Source organism: Ammospiza caudacuta, chromosome 11 (genome assembly GCF_027887145.1).
Source record: "Ammospiza caudacuta isolate bAmmCau1 chromosome 11, bAmmCau1.pri, whole genome shotgun sequence".
Classification (NCBI taxonomy): domain Eukaryota; kingdom Metazoa; phylum Chordata; class Aves; order Passeriformes; family Passerellidae; genus Ammospiza; species Ammospiza caudacuta.
The window spans coordinates 21,254,793-21,280,552 of NC_080603.1; the positions used below are offsets into that span (position 1 = coordinate 21,254,793).

At 44.5% G+C, this 25,760-nt stretch overlaps 1 protein-coding gene across 3 annotated transcripts in view; it reads right to left on the reverse strand.

Moving 5' to 3' along the window:
• Positions 1–18,921: 18,921 nt before the first annotated feature.
• The window catches only part of LOC131562501 (calcium-activated potassium channel subunit beta-2), a 137,904-nt gene continuing 131,065 nt past the window's right edge, over positions 18,922–25,760 (reverse strand). For all 3 annotated transcript variants that reach the window (XM_058812275.1, XM_058812276.1, XM_058812277.1), the window contains exon 5: positions 18,922–20,999. In XM_058812275.1, the coding sequence (XP_058668258.1) occupies positions 20,715–20,999 (285 nt within the window). In that variant the 3' untranslated portion in view covers positions 18,922–20,714. The remainder of the gene's footprint in view (positions 21,000–25,760) is intronic.

Here is a 25,760-nt window from a genome sequence, read left to right on the forward strand (position 1 = left end):
TGGTCCTTGAGAGAGAGGAAAAGGAGCTGGCAGAGCCTCCTGCTTTCTGCTGGTCCCCACCCTCCTCCAGAGTGCCAGTGACTCACGCTCACATCTCCAACAGCAGATGCTGCCCAGTGCTGATGTGAAAGATGCTGCCAAAACCTCTGGGGCCTCTTTCCTTTGCCAAACGAAGGCAAAATATTTCAGTAAGTGGGACCAAGTGGACTGTTCTGCTCCCAGGACCCTTGTTGAACTCAGGACTTGCACCAACACCTCAAGTATGAGTTCTGCTGGGCCCTCAAAGCCCCCAAGCCTCAGACAATGTCTCAAATATGATTCATTGCAGGCAAGCTCAGGGGGATCTGGTGACCACAGGCTGGACTGGGCTGGTCCACCTTCCTCAGTCTGTCATCCCAAAGGTGCACTGGTCATAATGGGACTGATGGAGCCTCTGGAGCTGGTGCTGCACTGCAGACAGCAGCATGGACACCCCCAGCCCCAGTTAACAACAATAAAACAACTCTCACCTTCACTTGCAGAGAGGGGTTTCAGCTTCGTGATTTCTCCCCACACCCCATCAAAGCCTCTCCAATTCTGCTGACACCCCTGTGGCTTAAGGACTTGAAACTTCTTCCAGGGAGGTTGGAGGAAAGCCCCTGCACAAACATTGAAAGGTTCTTAATCAAAGTCAGTAAGTGCCAGAGCAAAATGAATTGAACTTTGGGGTGAAAAATGGCTTTTCTTTTTAAGAAAGGTGGATACTTTCTATTGATTTTTTTTCTTTACTTAGGGTTTTGCAGCAAATCCATAAAGAAACTTTCACTGCAATGTTCTTGGAAATAAATGGTCCACATATTATACACATTCATTTACACCCAGCAGATCTATCTAAAAAGAATAGGAACTGATTGAGTTAGCTTTCTGTAAATGAAAAGGGGCTTGGCTGTACCAGTTTTTTGCAAAGTAATTTATCTGCTTGAAAGTTGGATCATCAGCTGTAGTTAAACCTCATTTTGCTTTCAAGATGCTTGTTTTGTACTTCCAGTCTAGGCTTTTTCTAAACCATCACGAGCTCAATTTTTAGCTTAAGTTTGCACAAATTTCAATGAATTAGGTCACGACTAGGCATGAGCTTTGTTGCTAGCTCAGTCTAACCACCGTGTGACCTGGGGCAGCAGATGGTGGGACAACCAAGGCAGCTCCTGGGAAATAGCCCTTGGTAAACAGGTAACACCAACATGGCTGTAAGGAATATAACCTGTGAAGAATTCTGCTTTTTTTAGTGGGGGTGCTTATTAGATATTCAATCATGCTTCTTAAACCAATAGCTTTCACATCCTGTTGCCTTCTTGGTTTCCTGTCTGGACAGCTACACGAACTCTGCAAAGACGCAGGGTGGCTTTTGGGTTTTGAGAACTTCTCTCTCATTTTCCCATTGCATTCTTTCTAGAGGAGCAGCAATCCCAAATCTTTCACCACCAGTAGTCATCTGTGCCTCCTTGCTGAGTTTATTCCACCACCAGCACAGGTCTTGGATATTAGCTACCCTACTGCCCACAGGCTTCACTTTGATACCAGCCTGCTCAGACACAGGTTAATCCTGAGGAAAGCCTCCCACAGGATGCTCTTTCCTTCCCTCCTCCTCACATGGATCAGTGAGCTCCTGAGTGGGGTGGGCAGGGAGCAGGGCAGTGCCCAGGGCACATCCCCAGAGCCCTGCATGGGGGAGCTGAGAGCTCAGAGTTCCAGAGATGCTTTGATGTCCAGAGAGCAGCAGCTCTTTAGCTTGGGCTTGCTCCCAGGGATGCCCATCCCTGGTTTTGGGTAGATCTGCCTCTGCTCCCAGGGATGTCCATCTCTGGCTTTAGGCAGATCTGCCCCTTGGTGAGGGCACAGCCCAGCAAGGCTCCTGTTCTGTAACACCACAGGAAGATTGGGGCACCCCAAGGTCCTCAAAGGTTGCAGCAGTTCACAGGCACAACTCAGGCCACAACCACACCAGCAGACAGTGCTGGGGACATCACTGTCACCCACTCCAGCACCTGAGGTGCTGCTGCTTAAGCTTTGAGGACACACACTTCATTTTGTGGGTGAGGAATCAGGAAAAAGCAGCTGGAAGGACATGCTGAGCCCCAGCAGCTGACAGCAGTCCTTTGAGTGGAGTGGATCCAGTCCATGGCAGCCATGGGTCAGGATGGACAGAACCAAACAAGCAGCTGCTTTGTCCATGTCCCCTTACCTGCAGGAATGTCTGACAGCCTGGCTGGAAGGTGCAGGAGAGCTCCCAGCCCACATCAGCCATCCTGGGTGGAGGGGCTCTCCCCAGGGCTGGTGGGTTCAGGCTGAGGTCTAAAAGAGAAGCTGACCACAGGCAGGGCTGCGCTGCCTGGCCCTGACAGTGTTTTACCTGACTTGCAGCCCTGGGGGAGGAAAAGCCTTCAGAAATCAATATTAGTGGATTTTAAATTAAGTGCTAAATTATCTCACTTTCAGTCACAGTGGATTTACTCCAGAATGGTTCCTACAAAACTTTACTGTTTTTCCTTGCAAAAAAAAAAAAAAGTGTAAAGTACAGCACACCATGTATTCCCCCTAAAAGGAAAGAGTAAAAATTCCTTCTTCTTCCCTAAATCTATGTAGAGACATAGGTTTACCAGATTTACCAGATTTATCTCACAGCAAGTCACTGGTGAAAATATCATGATGTAACATTATTTGGGGAATAAACCCCTCTTACTGTTTGTATGAGGTATACATACAACAATGATATCATACATAACTCTTGTGAGCTTATAAAAATATGGATAGAAAATGACCTACAAGTTGTTTTTCCCCTTGGCTGTGAGATCAGGTGCCAGTAGCTCTGACCAGTGTACACTTCCACATTACTGCAGTGCAAGGGAATCTTTTTTTATGCCAGGAAACACCTGTGATGGAAAAACAGCAATATAAATACTTCATCATTTCAGCCACAGCTGCTCGGTGGCTCTTGTGCTGAATTCTAAGAGATAGCAAAACCCGTAATCATTTCCCTCTTCTGCAGTTTGTAGCCAAAACATCATTACAGTCAAACACCAAAGCTTTGCAAAATGCAGGAGGTGAAATCATGACCCCCACATTTAGATGTTTGCAGGCATGTGTGCCTGGTTTCCTGCTCCCAGGGATGCTCCTCAGGTACCCACCACGTGTCTGACAGGGGGAGGTGAGTTTGGAGTTCTGCGTGAGCTTCACCTGGAGCTCTTTGTGCTGTGCTGTGATGGTGCTCACAGGGGTTCTTGGATGAGGGAAGAGATGAGGATCTGACTCCATGCTTCAGAAGGCTTGATTTATTATTTTATATTACTTTGAAACTATACTAAAAGAATAGAAGAAAAGGTTTCATCAGAAGGCTAGCTAAGCTAAGAATAGAAAGGAATGATAACAAAGGCTTGTGTCTCAGACAGAGAGCCTGAGCCAGTTGGACTGTGATGGGCCATTAATTAGAAACAACTCTATGAGATCAGTCAAAGATCCACCTGTTGCATTCCACAGCAGCAGATAATCATTGTTTACATTTTGTTCCTGAGGTCTCTCAGCTTCTCAGGAGGAAAAATCCTAAGGAAAGGATTTTTCATAAAAGATCTCTGTGACGCTGTGCTGTGGCTGCTGGAGAGAAAGATCTTCTGACAACACATCAGGGCAGATGAATTTCTCAATAAATTTAAAAATAAATTCTTAATAAAAATAAAAATAAAAATAAATTTATAATATATTAGCTATATGCTCTTGATTTGTGTCAATCAGCACTGCTGAAGGCTCTAGATGAGGATGTCCCAACCAGCCTGGAGGGTGCTCAGGCACTCCAGGGTTCTTGTGATGCCAAATCTGCCTGTTAATTGATGGGTCACAACCTGTCTGTCAATGCCCTTTTTTTTTTGGTGGTTTTGGCTGTATCCAGGTGCTGTGGGGAGGTTGTAGTCCTGGGGGAGCTGGGTGGCAGCTCTGGGAATAGGGAGGAGCTGTGTCCCTGTGTGACACCCAAGGTTTTTGTGAAGAATAGAGCTGCAGGTGCATGGAAATGCAAACGGATTGTCCTAGAGAAAGTGTCTGTGACACTGGGGGTATGCCCCAGGGCTGGCCTCATTCACTCCATCTGCACCTGGGTCAGGATGGTGTGAACAGACTCACATTTGCAGATTGAGGAGAATGATAAACTCCTCCTGAATTCTGAGAACTGGGCTCTCAGATCAGTACTGGGAGGCTCTGCCATCAGCAAATATGCTGTGATGAGTACTGGATATTTTATGGAAACTCACTGGCCCCATCCCAGCTTGGGCTGGGTCAGATGCTCATCCCTTACACTCTCTTTTTTGCACTCTCTTTGCTTTTTATGTGGCAAATAACTCCCACCAGTGAATGCCAGGGTTTTTTGCTCATGAGCATTTACAGACATGGTAAATCTTCCTTAAAGAGACTTAAAGAGAGTCAAACTCCATAGCCTGGTGCACACATTGTATGTAGTAATTAAAAGCTCTTATCACAACAAGTTTTGGTTTAAATATAGTTCGTAATTCCCTCTGGACTACAGAAGGAAAAAGTGATTCCAAAGCAGTGTATGACAGAGCAGCCTGTGAAATTCATATCCCTTCTGAAAGCTGGGTGGAGAGACCTTTCCCAAGGAGAGCTGGAGGGGGAAACTGAAGAGACAAAGAGAGAGAAAGAAAAGAGAGCAAGAAGACTCAAAGCAATGAAATACTCACCCCTTTCTAAATAAATACCTAAACTCACTTAACATCCCAGCTGGATGGGTGTGCAAAGATATCCTGAGGGAGGAGAAGTGCTGAAGGGCAAAAGGAGCAATGAAGTTCGACTCTGACTCAAACCAGCCCACTGTGAAGGGTGCAGGAGGGCTGGCAGTGCCACCAGGGTCTGACCCTCTGGGCTTTGTGCTGTTTCTGCTATAGGGAGCTCTTTGCTATAGGGACCATTAACATCCCTGACTTCTATCTTCAGCTCAAAAAACGAAAATTTGGTGTGCTGAATGTGAAGATGAGGGTGTGTTTTACTGCAATAGAAACCTGCCTCATGCCTTGCTCTCCACAGCCCAGGGCATCCTCTGAGGATTCTCTGAGTGCTCTCTTGCCCAATGACTGAAAAATATCAGCATTTTTTTGGTGTCCGTAATGCTCTGTGGAGAAGCCCAATGCAAGATAATCAAAGAGTGGAAATGGGCGTTTATTTCTTCACTTTTCTATACATTCAGCTTGACAATGCACCAAGGGGAAGGTCAGAGCCCCTGCTGGTGCTGTCAGGGTTGCATGGCTGGGCAAGGAGCACAGGTCCCTGGAGCCCCCTCCTCCTGCTGCAGCATCCCCAAATTACAAACACATCTGTTCCAGCACCAATTAGTCATGTGATGTTTGAAACATCAAATATTCTCTCCCTGCTTATCAACACTGCAATTATGGCCTGTCAGGGTTTTATGCTCTACTCAAAATAAACACCCAAATGTTCACATTAACCCTTCAGCTCCTGGGGCTGTGGGGTTGCACAGCAGTTTGGGGGCTGAGCAGGGACCACAGGGCTCCTGCTGTGGGGTAAAATGGGGGAGAGGGGCACTGACTTGTACAGGGTGTGTGGTGCCAAAGCCAGGCTTTGAACTGAAGCTCTAGACTATTTGCTCAAAGGCTTTCATAATATTTCACTTTTTTTCCTTGTGATGCTATGAATACAGTGCAGCTACCTTGGCTGGGGCAAAGTTTTAAAGCTTCCTTGGAAGAATTGATAATAATTTTTTTAAACCCCTATTTCTCCTGAATCACAGGGTATTTTTCAGTGTAACTGAAAATTTACAGGAAAGAAACATATCTTAAGGGAGTTTTAATTTTCTTTATTAAAGGATGGTTTACTTTTGATCTGCCAACCCTGGCTCTGCTCTTCCCTCCTCCATGACCTTCCTCTCTCCACTTTTCACACTTCTCTTGGCTTTGCTGTGCAGCATTTTGTTTGGAAACTTGGAGCTACACAGCAGACAGCAGTTAACAGTAATGATGTGCTTTTTATTTTTTAAAATTTTACTCTCTATTGCTGCTTAATGACCTAAACATCTTGAATGCTTTTGATAAGTTGACTGAGGTGTATATATTAAATTCCTGGTGTTTCTGCTGTGAAGGGCTCCTAGCAATGAGCAATGTCAGAGCTAATGTGCAGCTCTCAGGGCCTGGGACACACTGCAGCAATGTCAGGAACCAGCCCATGTAGAAATCCTGCTTCAAGGATGCTGCTGCAACACCTCCCCTGCAGAAAATGTCAATGTCAAACAGAGAAGAAAAGCAATGGGATTGACTTGGACTAAGGAAGCTCAGCTGTGTCCCAGCCTGCTCTTTATCAGTGTCACAGGGGACATTCATTATCCAAGTTTATCTCTGCCCTGGGATTACTTATTTCTTTAAGGGAGAGCTTGCTGCTGATTTTCATCTTGAATGGCAGTACTGATCCAGTGCAACATTCCAGCTGGTTAGGTAAAGTTACCCAACTTCTACTTTTGCCTCCATCTTTCAAACAAACAAACAAACAAACAAAAAAGAAACTATGGTTATAAAAATGTTATTTATAAGAATACTTTAAGAATTGATATTTTCAAGCAGCCCTTTTCCTACTATTTATTATTTTGCCTTTGGAAGATAATGTTTGGACAATTTTCTTTTCCTCCAGGAGCTGTATTGGATGCTGCCTTGCACTGGCTGTTGATGAGATCTGGAGGATGAGCTCTTGCACAGTCTCTGTGCTGTGCTGGACAGGTGAGCTGGGTGGAAATCTCCCTCAGAGGTCTCTCCCAGCCCTTTTGCTTTGCTCAGGGGCTCTGTGGCAGCAGTGTGGCAGATGGAAGCACAGCTGGGATGCAGAGCTGAGGGGATGCTGCTGATGAGGGGAGCCAGCCCAGCCCAGCTCTGCTGCTCACCAATGGCTCTGAGCTCTGGAAGGGCTCTCAGGCCTCAGTGAAGAATGGCTTTAGTGCAGCCTCTAAAAATGCTGCTGTGACACAGCCCTGCTCTTCTGGGCCTTCAAAGGTCGGAGTTTTGCATGCATCTGCTATTTCTAAGGCAATTCAGAGCAGACCACAGATGTCCCATTGCCCAAGTCCTCACTGCAGCACGAGCTGGGCAGGGCAGCCCATGTTTTGAAATACTCACAGAAGTTTTATTTCCAGACAGATGTGGACAAATTGTGCCTCCAAGGGTGCAAGCTGAGCACCTGGGTTTGATCCTGTGCCTCTGTAAGATAAACAAAGCCATTTCCCATGCCCGAGCACAGCAAGGCCCAGTTTCCCCTGTCCCTCAGGCCAGCCTGGCTCCTGGGCAGGCCCAGGGATGTGCTGCTCTGCCCATCACACCCCTGCAGCACCCAGCTCTAGCCCTGGCTTGCTCAAGGGACAACCAGGAAGACAAAATAACCCAATTCAGTTTCCAAGCCCAAGCCCTTGCACAGAATCTGGGCAAGCTTTCCCTGCTGAGCTCTTACTGCTGCAGGTTCTGTTCCACACCAAAACCACTGCCCTTGACAATATTGCGGGGGAAGGGTAGATAGAGGTCTAATTGTGTCAGGAACTCACGTTTTAGAAAAGGAACTTACTTGCTGCGGCAGTTACGTCTAAATATGGACAACACTGGACAAATTAGACTAGTGAAGAGCTTTTTTTTATTGTTGGCACATCAGTCTCAGAACATTATTACAATGGAGATAGGATGTTAACAGTTCGCTGATCTACACAGAATGTCAGAGAAGGTGGGGTGATACAAAATGACATAAAACTGTCTCAGTTTAGATTTCAGCTAATCATACATAGAACAACACATTGACAAGCATTCTATTCAATCTTATAAAACACACATAATGGTAGTTAAAACAAAGACTGGTTCATAAGAGACAAAGAACAGAGCTCTATTCGTGCTAACTTTCTAAAGATATACATTAATAACTTTGTTGCCATCTTAAAGGTAATTCTACATAGGCTTATTGTTATTTGTCACGTATGCTCTACTGCTTGGGAAACTTTTCTGCTTGCTTGGAAAACTTTTTCTGCTGTATCTGCAATGCTAACAAAACTTCAGTCTGAGGCTTATATACTTTTTTAACCATTTTAACCATTTCTCAAAAACCCTCTAATTTTATGGATTCCAACAGACAAAGCCAAGTCCTTCAGGTCTCCCAGGCCAAACACAGCACTCAATCCCTGCTCTTTGTCTCCACTGTGCTTTTGCCCTGTAATTTGAAAAAATTCCAAATTTTTCCCTTGTGCCCAACAACAGATCTGTGTATTCTGGGGTGTTCAGAGCATGAAATACCGGCTCTGGGTGCTGTAGCTGGAGCCTGGAATGTGTTTCTCTACACCACAGCCTGGTTTGTGGTTTCTCTCCATGTGATGACTCAGTTTAGTGCAAATACCACAGTTGGGTGATATCTCATTTCGATACCAAAATGACATTTGATTTGTTTACAATGGAGAGTAAATGGAAGTAAGAAATATGTTACTTTGAATTTCAAAGAGAAAATCTTCATCTGAAGAGATCAAACGCCTTCTTTGTATCTTTTAAGATAAAAAGCTTTTGATACTATCACAATCCACCTTTGGAAATATTGGGATAAGAAATATCATTATCCGACAGAAAAATATTTTGCTGAAAAATTGTTTTTTCTGCTTCTGAGATAAATACCTGATACCTGTAGAAAGATGTGTCACAGGAGAAGACTTTCAGTGGTTTTACAGGAAGCCACATCTGGTTCTGGCTTGCCTGGGTCAAATTCCCAGTGCAGGCTGGCAGGGCTGGAGCTTGGAGCTGCTGGTGTGTGCTCAGGCACTCAAGGACAGCAAGGATGCTGCTCCTGCCCCTTGCAGCCCACGCTGGCTGCTGCTGGCAGGTACACAATTAACCTTGCTAATCAGCAGCTCTCTGAGGAAGGAAGTGCACTGCTCCTGCAGGGAATTCATTTTTTTGCTTCAGGTTGATTGATATTCATGTACTTCAATATTTCAGCGTTGCTCTGCTAAGAGTGTCAGGTCTGGCTGGAGCAGGAGGGATTTTTTTTCTCTGCTAGAGCAAGGCAGAATTGCTCTGCAGGAGCTGGTGCTGCCCTGCAAACCTGATCTGGGCTGCTGGAATGCTTAATAGCACTTGAGGAAATACAGGGCAAGGAAGACAAGGGATCAAAATCTACAGGGGTAAACATCAAGTGAACTGAAGTACCAGAGGGAAAATAAGGATTTGAGGAGGGATTTGGTGGATCCCAGGAGGCTGGCTGCCTTGTGCCTGTGAGCCTGGGTCTAATGTGGGTCTTGCCCTCATGGTTATTTAAAACTCAGACTGAGTTGGAGAGTGTTGGTGTGTCTGTCCCAAGTGAACAGAGCAAGTTTGGCTGCCAGAACAGGCTGGAAAAGCTGAATTTCAGCAATTCACTGCCAAAGAGAGTGTCTGAAGGAGTGGGTAATGCCTGTGAACCCCTCAGCAGGACCTGGCCCTGGGGTGCACTCACTGGTAGCAGGCAGATGCTGTAGTAGGTTTCAAAAGCAAAATTTGTTCCCAACCATGATGTTCTAAGCTTGGATTTGCTCATTACTAATTTTTCCAGGTAACAGCCTGTGGAATGAACCTTTATTGGCTGTAAACCCTTTCTGAAAGACAGAGCAGCATTTTTCTACTTGAGTCATCCTCCAGCAATGAAAGTGAGTCTCCAAATTTGGGGAAAGATTTGTCACCCACTAGCACAATCATATATATTTACAGGCTGTATTTATGCATGAATGTAATATAATTTTTAAAGGCTGTTCTTTTGCCAGGCTATCTTATAAAAGACCATCTGAACATGCAGATGTGGTGCTCCATCTCTCAGGGTGCTGATCCAAGGCATTGCTGGTGCCTCCATTACCTTTCCTCACCATCTTTAGCCATGCAGAAATGCAGCTGGAGAGGAGAGTGCTTCAGTGTCCCAGCATTTGCTCCCCTGCATTGGCTGTGGCCTGAGAGATGCTCACGCTCCCTCTTTATTTAATAAAATCATCACTCCTTCTCAGATAGCTTTCCCCAGCTGAATTTATCAGTTTAAACAACTCAATTAAAAGGCCAGAAAAAAGCCCTTAAGGGCTCTGCCTTTCATCACTGGCGAGAAGATGAATGCTGTACAAAGAGATTGCAGAGATGTGACAAACAGCATTGCAAGTAAACCCTGAAAATAAAAAGAGAAGGAAAAATTTCCCAAGCAAATATCTACATTTTCTCTCTGTGTTACCCCAGCCAGGCCTGGCAAGACAACACAGCCCCTTCCCCTGGGTGTGCCATTGGCTGGTGGGTTGAACTTTCTCCCTTGTGCCTTGTGGGTCACACAGGAGCATTTTGGTTTCACCCTCTGCAGTTCCCATCCTGCAGGGATTCAGCCCAGGGGAAAATTGTTCAGACACCCCACCAGTCTCATGCTCCAGGCTGAAGAGAGGCTTAAACAATATATATATTGTTTTTATGGAAAACCAGCCATTAAGTTGCCACTGGGGCTGGTGCTTACTCTGGTAACCAAGGCAGTTTCAGCTGTGTGTGTCAAGGCTCAGCTGTGTCAGCTCTGTAAAGCCAGAGCAGATGTCTTTGTGTCCAAAGAGCTCATAGGCCATGATGGGACATCCAGGTGGACACCGCTGGGCATGGGGAGCAAGCACTGGTACTGCCCAGATGGGAGAGACACAAATTTTGCTGTGGGACAGTTTTCTGCGTCACTGTTCTATGAAAGCAAGGTCCTGGAAGCCCATAGCATTTTGCTGGATTTATTCTTTCTGGGCTTCTGCCTCCCTTTTTACATCAGTGGCACAAAGTCAGCAACAGGGCTTGTGTTTCTGGGACACCCCAAGGCCAGTGGAGTCAGGAATGGAAGGCCCAGACTGAATCCCACAGTTATGGAGAGACACAGGAAAGTCTTGAGCTGCTACAAAGCCCACATCTAGACTGTCTCATCCTCCACAGAACTGTGAAATATTGAGAAGGTAGATGTAATTAGTTTCCTTTTTTTTCCAGTTCAAATAGCTCAAGTATTTACACCTTGCATACACTTATGGGTTTCCCAAGAAACTGGAGATGCTACACAGTGCAAATGTGTTATGCTTTGAGTTTACATTAATTCTTAATATTTCCTGTGCTGGAGATATTCTGGAATCACTGAGCAGGAGCTTTTCCAGATTCAAAACAAATGTTGAAAAAACCCAAACATGAAGTCACAGAGAACAAGAACCATTGAGAAAGTCTGTTCCACAGTCATGCTGTAGTCACCATGGCAAAAAAATTTTGAAACAACCCAGGTAAGACAATTAGTTTTGCTTCATTTCTTCTTGTTGCATTGCCTTACTGTGCTTCTCCACATTTTCACAGAACATGGTGATGTGCACCAGGGCTGCTGCTGGCTGGAAACTGGTGGTAAATCCAGGTGGACCCTCATGGCTTGGGGTCTTTGTGGCTTGGGGTCATTGTGGGTATTGTCTGGGAAGGATCCATTGTGAGAGGAGCAGGATTTGGTCTGTCTTTGGGGCTGATGGCTGGCTTTGCCCAGTTTCAACTTTATTGAGTGCACAGACACCCTGACCTTTGGCCTGGCATATGGGGGCACCAGCATGCAATGGAGGAACCTGGGGTTTGGTGGCTACAGAGTCTCTTTGTCAATAGATTTTCCGGAGTTTTGACACGAAGGAGTTCAAAAACCAATAGTAAACTGGCCCTGCTTCCAATGGGTCAAAAATGTCTGAAGATTATCAGCTTGGAGTTGTCAGAACATTTCCTTCAAGTTGTTTTCAGCAGGAAGATGATCTGCTTGAGCTGAGCCCTGCTCAGGACAGAGCCCAGAGTTTGCTCTGCTCCAGCAGGAAAGGGATCCACAGTAGACTGGTGAGGCCTCACCTGGAGTATTGTATCCAGTTCTGGGCCCCTCACTTTAGGAGGGACGTTGAGATGCTTGAGCGTGTCCAGAGGAGGGCAACGAGGCTGGTGAGGGGCTTGGAGCACAAGCCATATGAAGAATGACTGAGGGAGCTGGGGTTGTTTAGCCTGGAGAAAAGGAGACTCAGGGGCGACCTCATCACTCTCTACAACTTCCTGAAGGGTGGCTGTGGTGAGCTGGGGGTCGGCCTCTTTCTCTGGGGGACAACAGATAGAACAAGAGGACACAGTCTCAAGCTGCGTCAAGGGAGATGCAAGTTAGAATTAAGAAGGAAATATTTCACAGAAAGAGTGGTCAGATACTGGAATCATCTACCCAGTGAGGTGGTGGAGTCATCATCCCTCGAAGAGTTCAAAAAAAGACTGGATGTGGCACTTGCTGCCATGATCTAGTTGAATTGTTAGAACATGGGTTGGACTTGATGATCTTATAGGTCTCTTCTAGCCTTGAATTTCTGTGATTCTGTGATTTTGGGGAAAAGAAGGCTCTCCATCAGCCTCCCTTAACCTAATCCTCTCCACCCTCACTGACATCTCAGCAGTGCTCTCCTCTGAAGGACATATCTCCCTGTTCCACTCTGGCTCTGCCCATATGGTACCACTGCTGTGACCCTGCCTGAAGGTCACTCACCAGGGCGGGGTCAGGGCTCCTGTGGAGAATGGTACATCCCTGTGGAGTTAGAGCCTGTGCCACCATGCATATGTACAAGTGGTGCAGCAAGGAAGCTGTTCATGCAGCTCTATTTCTGGCATTGTGTAACTTTGGAGTGCCTGCTTTTGCAACCTGAATAATGTGCTTTTAAGTATAGAGTTTGGGAGTTTTTTTTTTTTTTTTTTTTTTAGGATGTAATTATAATCTTGTTCTACATAATTTAACAGCATCAGGGCAGGAGATTTTTATCCAAGGCTGGAAGTAATTGTCAGGCTGGTATTGAGCAGCCAAGCGGCTCGAGGGAAGGACAGAGCTGCTCGTTTCCCAGTCACAAAGTGGAGGAGAGGAGAAGCCCACCCCTGGGTCTGCACACAGAGCCTCTGCAGTGGGCAGGGTGCCTTGTGAACCTTGAAGGGTAAAGATCATCACCAAAATATCTGCACCACAGATGTAGAAGATAGGAGTGACATTTGGGTATGGTGGCACGGCCAGAGGTGACTGCCACCTCCTGTCCTGCTCTTGGAGCGAAGTGTGGAAGGTTTGAGTTTATCTCAGGCATGGAGCAGCAGGGTTTGGGAGCTGGGGTGTGAGTCAGCTCAGCAGAAGTGCAACTGCATGAGAGGGCCCTGGATGCTCGTTCCTCACTGTTCTCTTTGGGTCATTTGTGGTGATGGGTCCATAAAAAGCTGCTGGTGTGGTGGCCAGCTCCAAAGTCAAAGGGCTGCTGCCACCAAAGTCCCCAAGCCCAAGCATCTGAACATGAGTTAGTGCTATTTACATGGCTCTGATGGTGGGAAGTAGATGGAATTTCATCTTTGCTTCTGCTTTCCTGCATGTGTTGATCTGCATGGCCAAGATCTCACCTGGAGAGAGGCCAGGAGGGGTGGGAGAGGACTCTGAAAGGGTACGAGGGAACAGCCCATTTCCTAGATCATTAATTTGCTATCTGCAGCCAGAGTGTTATTGGCTCAGGAGGAAGGACTGCCAGGGACAGCAGTGCAAATCTGGGACTGCAGAATGATTTCTCTTCTTAAGGTCACTACTGAGTGGCACAGCCCTGGAGAAACAGTGAGTGCCTCCCAAATTCCTGTGCACAGACCATGTCCTCAGAGCCCTGGATGCTGAGGACAAGGCATGATGTGCTGGTGGGACAGGGACTCTTGGAGCTGCCTGGTCTCCCCTGTGCCCTTCTCTGATTTGGGTTGCAGTCCTTCTCTCCTGGCTGCTGCCTCAGGATTAACTTTCTGGTTGAAGTTATCAGGTTATCTCCTGGTTCTGACAGCAGAGGGTCTGGATTCCCTCCAATGCCAGCTCTAATTTTCGTGCTCTTTAACAGGGGAAAGCCTCCTGGAGAGCTCTGCCAGCTCTGCTCCTGTGTCTTTCACTGGCTTCTTCGAGTTAAAAGAGTGAAAAATGGAGAGTGATGGAGTATTAGCAGAAAATCAGGTTTTTAAATGAGGTTAGCCAATTTCTCCACTCACAGCCAAGTCCATCACAGCTTCTGACTCGACTCCTGCTCCTATGAAAAGACCTGTACTCCAGGCACTTTCCTACCAGGGGCTGGGATGTCCAACCCCTGCTGCAGCAGGCTCCCATAGGCTCACTCAGGATTGTGTCCAGAGGGTGTTTAAATAATTCTGTTTTGACACTCAATGCTCAAAACTTTTAGCATCTGGTTCAGTGGGCCTAGTAAGCTGCTACTCCTTGGGAAGCAGGGACTTGTGAAGGGCCATGTGTTGTGCCCATGAAATGAAAACCTGGATCTTATATGCAAACATGATGTGTCTGCCAACAGAGAATGATGCCCCTGAACATCCCCTGCCCTGGGAAACCCCTGTGTGTGAGCAGATAATCCTCATTTCTCCTGAGCAAAGCAGAGCATCTCATTTCCTCATGTTTGCTGTTTGTCTTTCCCTCTCCTCCCTGGTGTCTGTTTAATAGAAACCTTGGATTAGTGGCACTTCACAAGCTGTGGAAAAACCTGTTCTGGGACAGATTGCTTGGCCTCTGTTGTGCTCTCAGGTGGGAGATCTTGTCTCGTTCTTGGAGGCTGAGGTCCAGAAACCCCTGGGAGTGTGGGGCTGGGAGCCAGCATGTGCTGGGGAGCAAAGGGAGCTGCCAGAGATGGAAAATGTGCTGCTGCTGGTACAAACCTGCCCTCCCCCTGTCTCTGAGCACATGGGGAAGTGGTGCCGAGCAAGAGGCAAGCACTGACAGCCAGACTCCCTCTGCGTGGGGCTCTGCAGCATCTCCCTGCATTGTTCAGCTGTCTTGCTGTATTAATGGCTTTGAACTCCTGCTTCTGAGGGGAGTGATTGAGGTGTTGCTGCTTAGTCATCAGACTGTGCTTCCTCTTTAATTTTTGATGAATATAACGGAGACCTAAAGTGTGCCATGATTGAAATCACAAGTGGGGAAGGGTTTCAAGGTGCTCTTCCTTTCTGCCCCCTGGATTTTGGGGATTGAGCTGCTCAGCAGCCCCAGCAGAGCCTTTGCTTGTGATCAGGAGTGTACTGTGCAGGTGGCTGGGTGTTAAAAAGGGCTTGGTAACTGAATGCACAACAGCACCTGCAGTTATGCCAAAGAATTGCCAAGGTGGGGAATTTAGGAAGAGCAGATGAAACCTCCCACCTTCCTCATACACATTTTTACATGGGGAATCGTAGAATAGTTTAGCTAAGGGACCTTACCCATCATCTAATTCCACCCCCTGTCACAAAAAGAACACCTTCCCTATGATATATTAGAATACCTATCCCAGGAAGGGCAGAGATTTTACCTCGAGCTGAGTGGGAAGTGCCTTTTCAATTCCACAATATTTTTTTTCGCTGTGAATGGGGAGGAAAAACTTCAAAATATTCTGCAGACTGGAAAACTAAAAAAAAAAGTCAAGCTGAGTCAATTCAAAGAGTTAGGTGAGATCACTCCGGGTTCAGATTTTGCTTTTGAATTTTTTCCAAGTTTCAAAAAAAAAAAAAGGAAAAAAAGACATGGTAGAAACAGTATCATTATAAAGGAAGCTAGTTTTTGTGAGCACTGAATGTCACAGTGTTTCAGCAATTTTTTCCTGAAACATATTGAAAATTGAGCGCACTCCTGGACAAAAGAGCTGTGCTTTTTAATTTTTTTTTAAATATTTTTTCCAACCTATAACAGTGATCCTTCTGTGCTATATTGAAGGGTATGAACAGAAATTCATATGGTTCCCTAAATCTGACTTGTCTGACCTCTGGAGATGCTCCTAACTCTCACCTGATTTTCCTGAACTTTCAAACAAAACAAACCTTTTCTGTGTTCAGTGAGCTGGTCCTCCATCTCTGCCCATGTTTTCTGAGTCATTTGCTGAGCTTTTGCCTGGAAATAGCCATGTTTCAATAGAGCTTGAAAAGCATTTTAGAATGAGCATCTCTATTACAATAAAATCACTAAGCAATGAAATACACTGAATTCTTACCTAAATAAATGTAGTTCTGTTAAAAATAAATACTCTCCTACCAGCTCCTTCTACGAAAATGGAGAACTAGAAAAAGCAGACAGGCTGTATGGAGGGCTCTGCTAAAATTAACACTTTTTTTTCGGTGCTTGGAGAAATTTGATTTATTTAAAAAATCTTGGTGTGAATTCACCAGGCAGTATTGCTGATTTTTTTTTTTTTTTTAATAATATCTGAAGGATGAAGAGCTTTTTGTGCCAAATGAAGTTTGTTTTACATTTAGCAGCTGCAGGTCAGGGACAAACAGTGGCTTGTTGGGGGAGCAGCAGATTGCCACAGGCAGCATCAACCCCTCCTGGTTCACTGGGATTTAACTTTAAACACAGAGTGCATCCACACAAACATCCCCATTCAGCAGCTGTTACACTCTCTGAGGTGGGTGCTGTGCTTTGCTTTACCATCCTGGTGATCCCTGGGATGAGCCTGGCTGGACCCTGGCTGGGGCTGCTGCTTAATCCTTGTGATGGATCCTGCATTTCACTGGTGGGAGATAAACATGAAAGAACCTTGCTGGTCAACCTCACCAAAAAAAAAAAAAAAAATCCACCTCAAAATATTCAGTGAACTGATCAATTGCTGTTTTTAAAAATTTTTTTTTCTTTTACATCAGAGGAGCTTTTATGTTTCTAACTATAATTTTTAAAGTTTTCCTACATAAAAAGTTCCCCTCATCCCTAGATTTTAAAGTGTTTATTCAGTTCAAACTGAAAAATGGAACATTTTGTTTTCAAAATACTGAAACCAAATAATTGAAGTTTACTCCTACCTTTCAATCTACAAAAAGCAATTTGGCAAAGTTTCTATTCAGTTGCGAAATGTTTAGGAACTCCAAAAACTGTGTGTGGTTTTCCTCTGAGTGCTGGGCGGTGACAAGTGCTCAGTGGAGCAGAAAAGTGAGGGATTTTCCCAAGTCTTTGATGGATGATGAGCAGTACAGGGGCTAATGGAGAGAAGATGCTCAGAGCCTATGGAAGGATTGTGTTGCTGCAGAGATACTGGATAACACCCCTGAAAGCCTGGAGCTAATTTAATACCAGCATTTCTGTATGAGAAGGGAAATTAGCTGAAAAATTATAAAGGTGGTATTAAATGGACAACACCACTCATGACAGAGTTTGTACTGCTGTAAGGTCAAAGTATGACAGTCAAATAAGAGTAGGAATCCTCATGGAACTAACACCAGTCAGCTCTTTCTCAGCAACTTCTTCCATTGAACTGACATTAACCCTCACCCAAACCCTAGCCCTAACTCAAACCCAAACCCTTATCCCAACCCTATTTTTCAAACAGAATGAAAATTTTAATTACCCAAGTTCACTCCTATCCTCTATATAAAATTAAAAAAAAAAAAAGTCACAAGGTGGGACTTTATTCCCTATTTGTCCTTCAGGTGAGAAATCACTGCCTTTGTGTTTCCTCTTCTTGTGTTTCCTGAACTCTCTCCTTGCTGCCCTCACCCAGGCTCACCCTGGAGATGGGCATCCTTCCACTGGGTATATTCTGTGAGATAAATTGACATCTCCTCAATGAAGAAATCTAAATCAAAATAAACTCCCTGTTGTCCTAGCTGGTGACATTTATAAATCTGCTGCAAGGTGCCAGATTTCAAAGTATTACAGCAAGGATGTTCACACTTCAGCTTCAGATTTAGATCTTCCAGAATAGGAATGAGGCTTGACATATACAATCTAATTAAGAAAATGACAACTACTAAAAGGCCATGGGAATTTGGTATCTGAAATACTTATGAATGCTTTAAATCATTTTAAATCACACAAGGGTGCTTGTCATAGGTTTCTGATGCCTGCAAATACTGCACAACCTTTTTCATATTGCACCTCTCCCTTCCAGGGTTTTGCAGGACAGGTTTGACCCTGCTGTCCCAAATGCCCAGCTGGGACATCAAGAGTGGAACTGTTTGTGCTGGGAAGAGACAGAACCAGTGTTAGAGGCAAGGGTTGGTTTGCCTGGCTGCTGAATTGCATGACATGTATTTCTCATGCATTTGAGCTGCTTACAGGAACATCAACGCCTTTTGCAGGGAAAAACATGATATTAAAATAGAGGAGGGAAAGAAATAGGACAGACTAACATCCCTGCTGAAACACCACCTCTCTTTGGGGCAGCAGGAGTTGTCAAAAAATCCCATTTCCAGTGCAAACACTGCAGTAGGGGGTTAACAGTGCCAGGGATCAGATGGATAATTCCCTTCAAAATTATTGTTTTACCTCACTCCATCCAATTACTCAAGTTGTTTTGCTATCCCACAGATCTCTCCCTTAATGTCAACAAAATGATTATAGCCCACAACAGCAGCAAGATGTTTCACCCACAGGAGCTCTGGTGAAATGTTTTATGGCATGAGAAGTTGAAAGCAGTGTTTGATGTGTAAATGTCAGGAACAATCAGCTTCCCTGCCACCCAGGGAAAATACACAAACACAGGCACCCAAAATGTCACAGGGCACCTAAACCATTGTGCAAATGGCCAGCACAAGGGCTGCTGGTGGTGTGGAAAAGCTGTGCAGCATTCCTGATTTGGGAATTGTGCTTGGCAGCACAGTCCAGCCCCACTGGTGCTGAGGTTCCCAGATCTCCCAGCGCCAGCTCCTGCAATTCCAACATATTGATCAAAACACAGTTTTTGGAAATGAACATTTCTGAATTCCCTGGTGCACCAGCAATCCTCTTTTCTTGGTAATGGAAGCTATAGAAAGCAGTTTGATGAAACAAGCCTGATCCGAAGGCAGCAGATACTGAAATCTGGAAGATTTAATTGAATATTTTTATTACATATTTTTGGAACCTTCATTATCCCCCCACCCTCCAGGAATTTAATTACCTAAGGAAAATTATACTACTGATTACAAGATTGCAGGTTTATTTTCACTGCTGAGAACTTTTTTTTTTTTTACAGCTCACATTACACTTGCATGACTTGTTTTGTAACATCTTGAAATTTTTAATGCTATGATGAGGAAAGGTACTTTATATATATATATATAGATGAACTAGGCAGAATACTTGATTTGCAGTCTTTTTGAAGGGAAAAATGTTATTTTCTTGGTTTGAGTAGGCCTGTATATAGTTTATTTGAGCTATTGGATAATGAGTTCACAGGATTCCTCCCAGGATGTGCCTTGTGTTTGTCCTTCAGGCTGGGTACAACATGAGGAACTGAGAGAGGTGTCTTTAAAACATAGGAAGGAATGTTTTCTATAAGGGAATAAAAATAAATTATGCAGAAATTGTGACTCCAGTGTGTATGAAATTAAACTGGCAAGTATACTGTGGTAAATGTTTGACAGATAGGGCAACAACTTAGCCAGATTCTTGGTTTTTCCAATAAATCATTGCACCTGGGTCTTGTAAATCATAATTCATGTCAGCCAGCACTGCATGGTGAGTTAAGGTCAGGAGAGATTTCCAAATGTGTTATGATGATTATCTAACGATTCAGTTAATAGAGCCATAGAATTGGATAAGATTTTTGTCATTTCCCATGTCACAGCAACAGAGACCTTTGACTGAAACAACATCATGAATATTGGATTAGATCCTGCAGTGCTGCTTCTCTGTGTTATGATATTATCCAAGGATGAAGGTTACAAATACATGAATTGTACTGTTCATTTTCCAGTGGGTAAAAACAAAGGAAAATACCCCCCTAAACAAGTTTCAATACACAACTAGATATAATATAGCTTTTTCTTTATATATATATATATATATCTGTATATATATCAAGTAAAAAAATCTAAAATAGTTGGAAGTAAAAAATGAAAAAATAGCTGATAGTGTTATTTTTTTTTTTTACAGTGATATGGTAGCAAATACAAGACAAATGAATAATAAACCTTTACAGAAGGAGTTCTGGTCCCACCTCCAATAGGGCTCAGACTAGAATACAAAATGGAACAAGGTGTTTTTTGCTTTTTTGGCTACAGCTTCTGCAAGTGACAAAACTTATGTTGATATGACAGAAGAAAATTATAGCACTACACAAAATAAAACTCCAAAGTGTTTTCCAAAAGACCTTACAAACACCATAGGGTACAATTGACTTCTGAACTGAGGGAGCAAACACAAAGCATCACCAATTCCTACTGAGGCTGAAAATACTGTATGCTTATCCCAACCCGACCTCAAAATACACTGTTTTTGTGCCATCTTACCATTAAAAAAACCCTTATCAATGCTTTTTCACTCTGCAGTCAGTATTAAAAAAGCCAAAGCCACAAATCCATCCAATGGGCTGAGCCAGGTGTGAGACCTCAATGATGCACAGGTGGTCGGCTGCCCTTTGTCCAGCAGTGAATGTGCCCAGAATCTTTTACACCAAAAACATCAACTGACTAAAGCTTGGCCAATGGTCACACTGAGCCCTATCTTGGCTGTAGAAAAGAAAGTACTAATCCCAGCAAAAAAACCAAGATCATAGAGACGGTCAACACAAAACAGGAACTTCTTCAGTCGTCTGCATAATAATAACATCATGTTTGCATATAGAACAGCTTTTGCATTATTGCTCTACTTAGAAGAATATAGTAAGGAACTTATACCAGACTTGCACATTACAAACTTAAGGTTCTTTGGTGAAGAATGAGAAAAAACAGTATTAAATTTCAGAGGAGTCTCCTTTCCTATCTGCTGATCCTCTGGATTCTCTCGCAGAGCAGGGAAAGGTACTGAGTCAGCTTTACCATGGCCACGATGGCCACCCCGCCGATCATCATGCAGGTGGGCCACACCAGGGAGTGGAAGAGCACGTTGGAGCTGTACAGTTTGGTGAGGATCACGTTCTTCTGCACGCCCTCGGGGTCGTAGAAGCAGGAGAAGCGCTGGTACTTCCTGAAGTTTTCCATCACCACATTCACCAGCGACATGGACTCCTCGTAGTTCTTCCCACACTTGGGGATGTATGAGCACTGGGGAGAAAGCAGAGGGAGAAAAATGTCTCCAGACCTGTTGCAGTGTCTGTTTGCAGGTGGCAAGTGGGGAAATCTCCAGATGATTATGCTTTTCACAACAAGAGTGGAATACTATTACGCTAATAATGAATTTATTGCAGCAAAACTCAATATTTTGCACATCTACAGAATTTCCCATTGGAGAACCTCCAAGTGCTGTTCAAACATTAATGCTTTAATCTGCACGGTGCCTTGTGAGATAGGTGAATATATTATTATTGCTAATTTACACATGCAAAAATAGAACTGATGAAGTGCCTCTTCATCTTAAGTGGCACACATATGCTCGCAGTTAGATGGGTAATTGACTTTCTGTAAATACAAATCTGGTAGTTTAGCTCTCACTTGGCTTGGATCAAAGTGATCACAGTGGGCACAGGAGTTCACTCAGAGTGGGGAGGGATGAGGAGAGACCTCCACACAAATGTTCTCATGGGAGTAATACCTCAGCTAGAGACAAACAAGTGGTCTAGGTTTTCCTGCTGACAGCCCATAGGATTTTCATTCAGCCTCTAGCTGAAGATCAATCTGGTTGCCAGGGTGGCTCTTAGTGAGGCTTTTGCTTTTGACCCCAGCATAAGCTCCTTTTTCTCTGGAGATGATCTTGGATTTTCAGTTTTAGTCCTAAAGGAAATAAGATTTGGGGGTGGCTCTATCTAGCAGAGTTGCAACCTAGATCTCCAGAGAACACTAAAGGCAAATTATTTTAAAAACAGCTTTATGGAGTCCATGCACTGAAGATATTCCATGGGAAGGGTAGGACAGTGGCCTTAGGCTCTGCTGAGCACTCCCTGCCAAGAGCTGGTGTGGGCTGGTGAGGTGGTTGGCAGACACAAGGACTGAGGCCGCATCTGGACAATTTTGGACCTAGAGCAGAAACCCCTCAACTTTCTGTTGCTCCTGCTGGTCTGGGCGTTGATTGATGGGAGCAGCCCAGGGCCTTTCACTTCCTTCTCTCTTCTATGCACTTACAACCCACCAAATCTGAAAGTTTTCTACACCTGCATAGGATTTTGAATAATTGTGGAAATCTGCTGCTTGACTTCTCCTTGGACATGCAGGGGGGGGACCCAGCAGGCTGCTTGTCCTGGTGAGAACCTAAAGTAGCCCCAGATAATTTAATGAGAAAGTGAGTTTTGCAAAGGAAAGAAGATGGTTTTGATTAAAATAATGTGACCCATGGGTTTTGATTATTACTCTTTTAATGTACATCCTTTATAAACGTCCCTCCGTTCTTTTTCGTGACGTGCTGTGAATTCTTTTTTTAACATACTGCAACAAATCTCTAGTCCTAATTATGATCAAAGGATTAACCTCATAATAGGATTTGATTGATTCATTGGCAAGTTATTAACACAGAATATGATTTGAAGCATGGCAGAGAGATTGCCTGGCGTTAGCAGACTGGAGCGTTAATGGTGGAGCGTGGCCACAGTGCCGTTATGAATATTTCATAGAGCTCCAGAAATTAGAGATGAAAAATATCAGAGCATTAATATCTCATCCATCTTGCTGCTGGTGCGTGTCTGCTCCCTATAGGATATTCTCTTGTACTCTGACCAAATTTGTCTTAAATGTCCAAAGTCACGAGCCCTCTTCCAGTGCCCATGAGTCTTTAATAGATCATAATCTACTAAGAAGGGGAAATTTCTCAGTGAAGCATTCCTCATTTTCCCTTAGTAAATTATTACTGTCATAACAGCAGTATTTCCAGTTCAAATGGATTTGTGTTATGTTTTTTTAGGGGGAATTTGGGTTTTTTTTCTTGTCATATTTTTGCTATTCATTTCTGTTTCTGGAATTCCCATGAAGTATCCTGAATGAGGTGATTAAATGAGAACTTGGCCACTTTTGCAAAATACAACTTCCCATTGACAGAGAACAGAAGATATGTAGAAGCCTAAAGGATGAAAGATTCATGGGCTCTATGTTTGCAGAAATATCTCAAGACTGCAGTGAGTCCAAGTGTTTTCAGAGGGGACCTGAAGCAGAACTTGGGCTGTTCCCTACACCACCAGCTGCGTTGGGCTGCCCATGGTGGAGGGCCTGGGAGCATGAGACTGTGGAGTGCAGCTGTGCCAGGGAAGTTGGTTTATTGTGCCTCTCATCCAGACTCCTTGTGCTGAAGCCGTGTCACTCTCCAGGCTTTGGTCTCCCAGGTGCTCTCCAAGGTGTGTGTGCCCTTTGTGAGGTCCCTGCCTCACTCTGGTTCTCCTGAGACCCTGGAAACATCTTGATCTTAGCTTTGATCCTCAGCACAAGGACATTAAACTTTGTTTGTGGGGTGCTCCTGGCCTCCTTCAACACCTCAACTTTCCCAGTGAGATCCCAGGGCTGTGTTTCATAGGTGTTTGGCAAACAACAAGAAGACTCAATAACAGGATGTAGAGATATTTTCTTTGTTTTCCATAGTTTAAATTTTCAATCGTTTTCTGCAATGCTTGGAAAGGAATTTTATATCCACAATTGTTATGCTCTACCTGTGCATGTAGACAATTATATCTATGCTGGTTTTTAGCACTTCTGCATTATCAAACACTGGAAATCTGTGAGTTAACAATGTCTGGTGCTCTACCTCAGGTGAAGATTCTGTGATACAGCATGAGAAAGGTGGTTCTTGTGTCCCTTGCAATCTGAGCACAAGAAGGATCTATCAGACAGTTACAAATAGAAGTTGTGATTAATGTTTTCATCTCTACTTTCCTAATATAAAGCATTGGGTAGGTATCCTGCCTGAACTCCTCTGGATACATCCATTCCAGTGCCCTGCTCAGTGCAGAGCTGCTCAGGGACTTGTCCAGTCAGGTTATGAATATCTCCAGGGATGGAGGTCACACAACTTCTCCAGGCGAGCTGGAGGCAGTTTCCCTTAAATCAATGAAGAAACACTAAAAAGGCTATTGCCAGAAAATCCCCAGTTCAGGCTGGGCAGTGAAATACACAACTCTCATCATACTGAAATACACAACTCTCATCATATTGAAATACACAACTCTTATCACATGTCTGTGGCTGGGATTGCTGTCCAAGCTGAGCCTGGAAACTTAGACAGGATGTGCTGTGGCAATCTTTTTGAGAAAGGGGTCAGGATGTCAATTTACACCTCTTTTGGAAAGTGCAACAAGTTTGGAGAAGGATTGAAAGAGGAGTTCTGTACCTGAGCTGGCCTGAATTGATTCTTCCAGATGGAATTTTTCCGTTCCCTACTGGAATCCACAGCTGAACACCTCTGCTTTCCCTCCCTGCACCAGACAAAATCCTTCCTGGCTTGTAAACACCTGAGTGTTCAGTGAGAAACCCTGAGAATCCACAGAACCATTTCTGAGTCCCAGGCAGTTACAGCTGATTTTGGTGATTAAATCCTTCTTGTTATCTCACTAATGGAGAGCCGATACAAATCAGCAGCAGCTCCAATGACATGAAAAGAGTCAAAATTACATAATATGAGATCAAAATGGGGCTTCTCTAATTGCTTTAACTACCACAGCCCTTTCTCATGGTGACAGCCTGGCTCTGTGGCTGATTCACCTCTTGCAGAGGATGTTAGAGCCTTTGGCAGCTGAGGAAGCAAAGTGTGGCCATGGAGGCATTTAAACTGTTTTGCCTGTGGTATTGACAAGGGGCTGGGCTTGTCCTAAAGGCTGGAGATAAAGTAGGCACAGCAAGAGCAATGAAAAGGCAGAAAAAATCCTTATGTGCTTTCCTTGGAAAGACTTGAGCAGCTTGACAGATATCCACTGACTCCCCACTGATTCCCACCAGAGACTGGCAGCAGCATGCTGTAGATCTCAGTATAAATTGTTCCTGCTCCTTTACTCCACCTCCTGAGATGACAGCCAGGTTAGACAGCAATTCTCCTGGATAAAGCATTATTTAAACTCAAAGTGGATTTTGCTCTGTCCGTGCTGGCTGGTGGGGAACAGAGAGAGGCAGCTCCAGGTGCTGCTCTGTCCCTGTGTGTGGGTGCTCAGCAAAGCAGAAAGGTTGCTGGAGGGGTGGCACCTTTTGAAAGTCACTGGTGTTGGTCTTGGAGTGTCAGGACTGTGCTCTGTGTTGTCCCCAGTAATGTCACAGCTCAGTGAGCCAGGCACGGGGTTATTTTTGTTAATTTAGCAAAGACAGGGAACACAAATGTGAGTAAATGGATGGAGAGGGACAGCTTAGCACCCAGCTGGAGCATCACCCAGCCCATTCAGGACTGCTTTCCTGCTGCATGGGGATGCTCCCTGGCCAGGGAAGAGGGGAATCGCATCTGGAATGCTGAGGCTGGTTGTGCTGATTTGAGCTTGGAAACTCTGCTGATCCGAGCCATGAGCAAGAAGACAGGTATTTTACAGACATTGCAAACTTCCACTCAGAACTGCTTTTGTATTCAGGTCACATAGCCAGCAGCATGTCAGGAAAACCTAGGAATCCTTCTGAGAGCAGAGCTTAACCTGTAAAACAACCTTGGGCTGGAGAAGTATTAACTGTGCCTACACTAAATTAAGAGGAGGTGGCATCTGGGAGAATTTCAAAGTCCATTTCAGCAAGCAAAAATGATCAATAAAAGAATGTGGAGATTTATGCTGAATCTCTCAATTTATTTGAATCAGTGGAGCACAGAGATTTATCTGATCTCTTTTAATCAAATTGAGGCATGAACATCACGGTTTTGCTTTTACCCCTGCAGGAAGTGAGGTCTGTCTGTCCTGCCTCAGGCTTCACAGACAGTGAGTG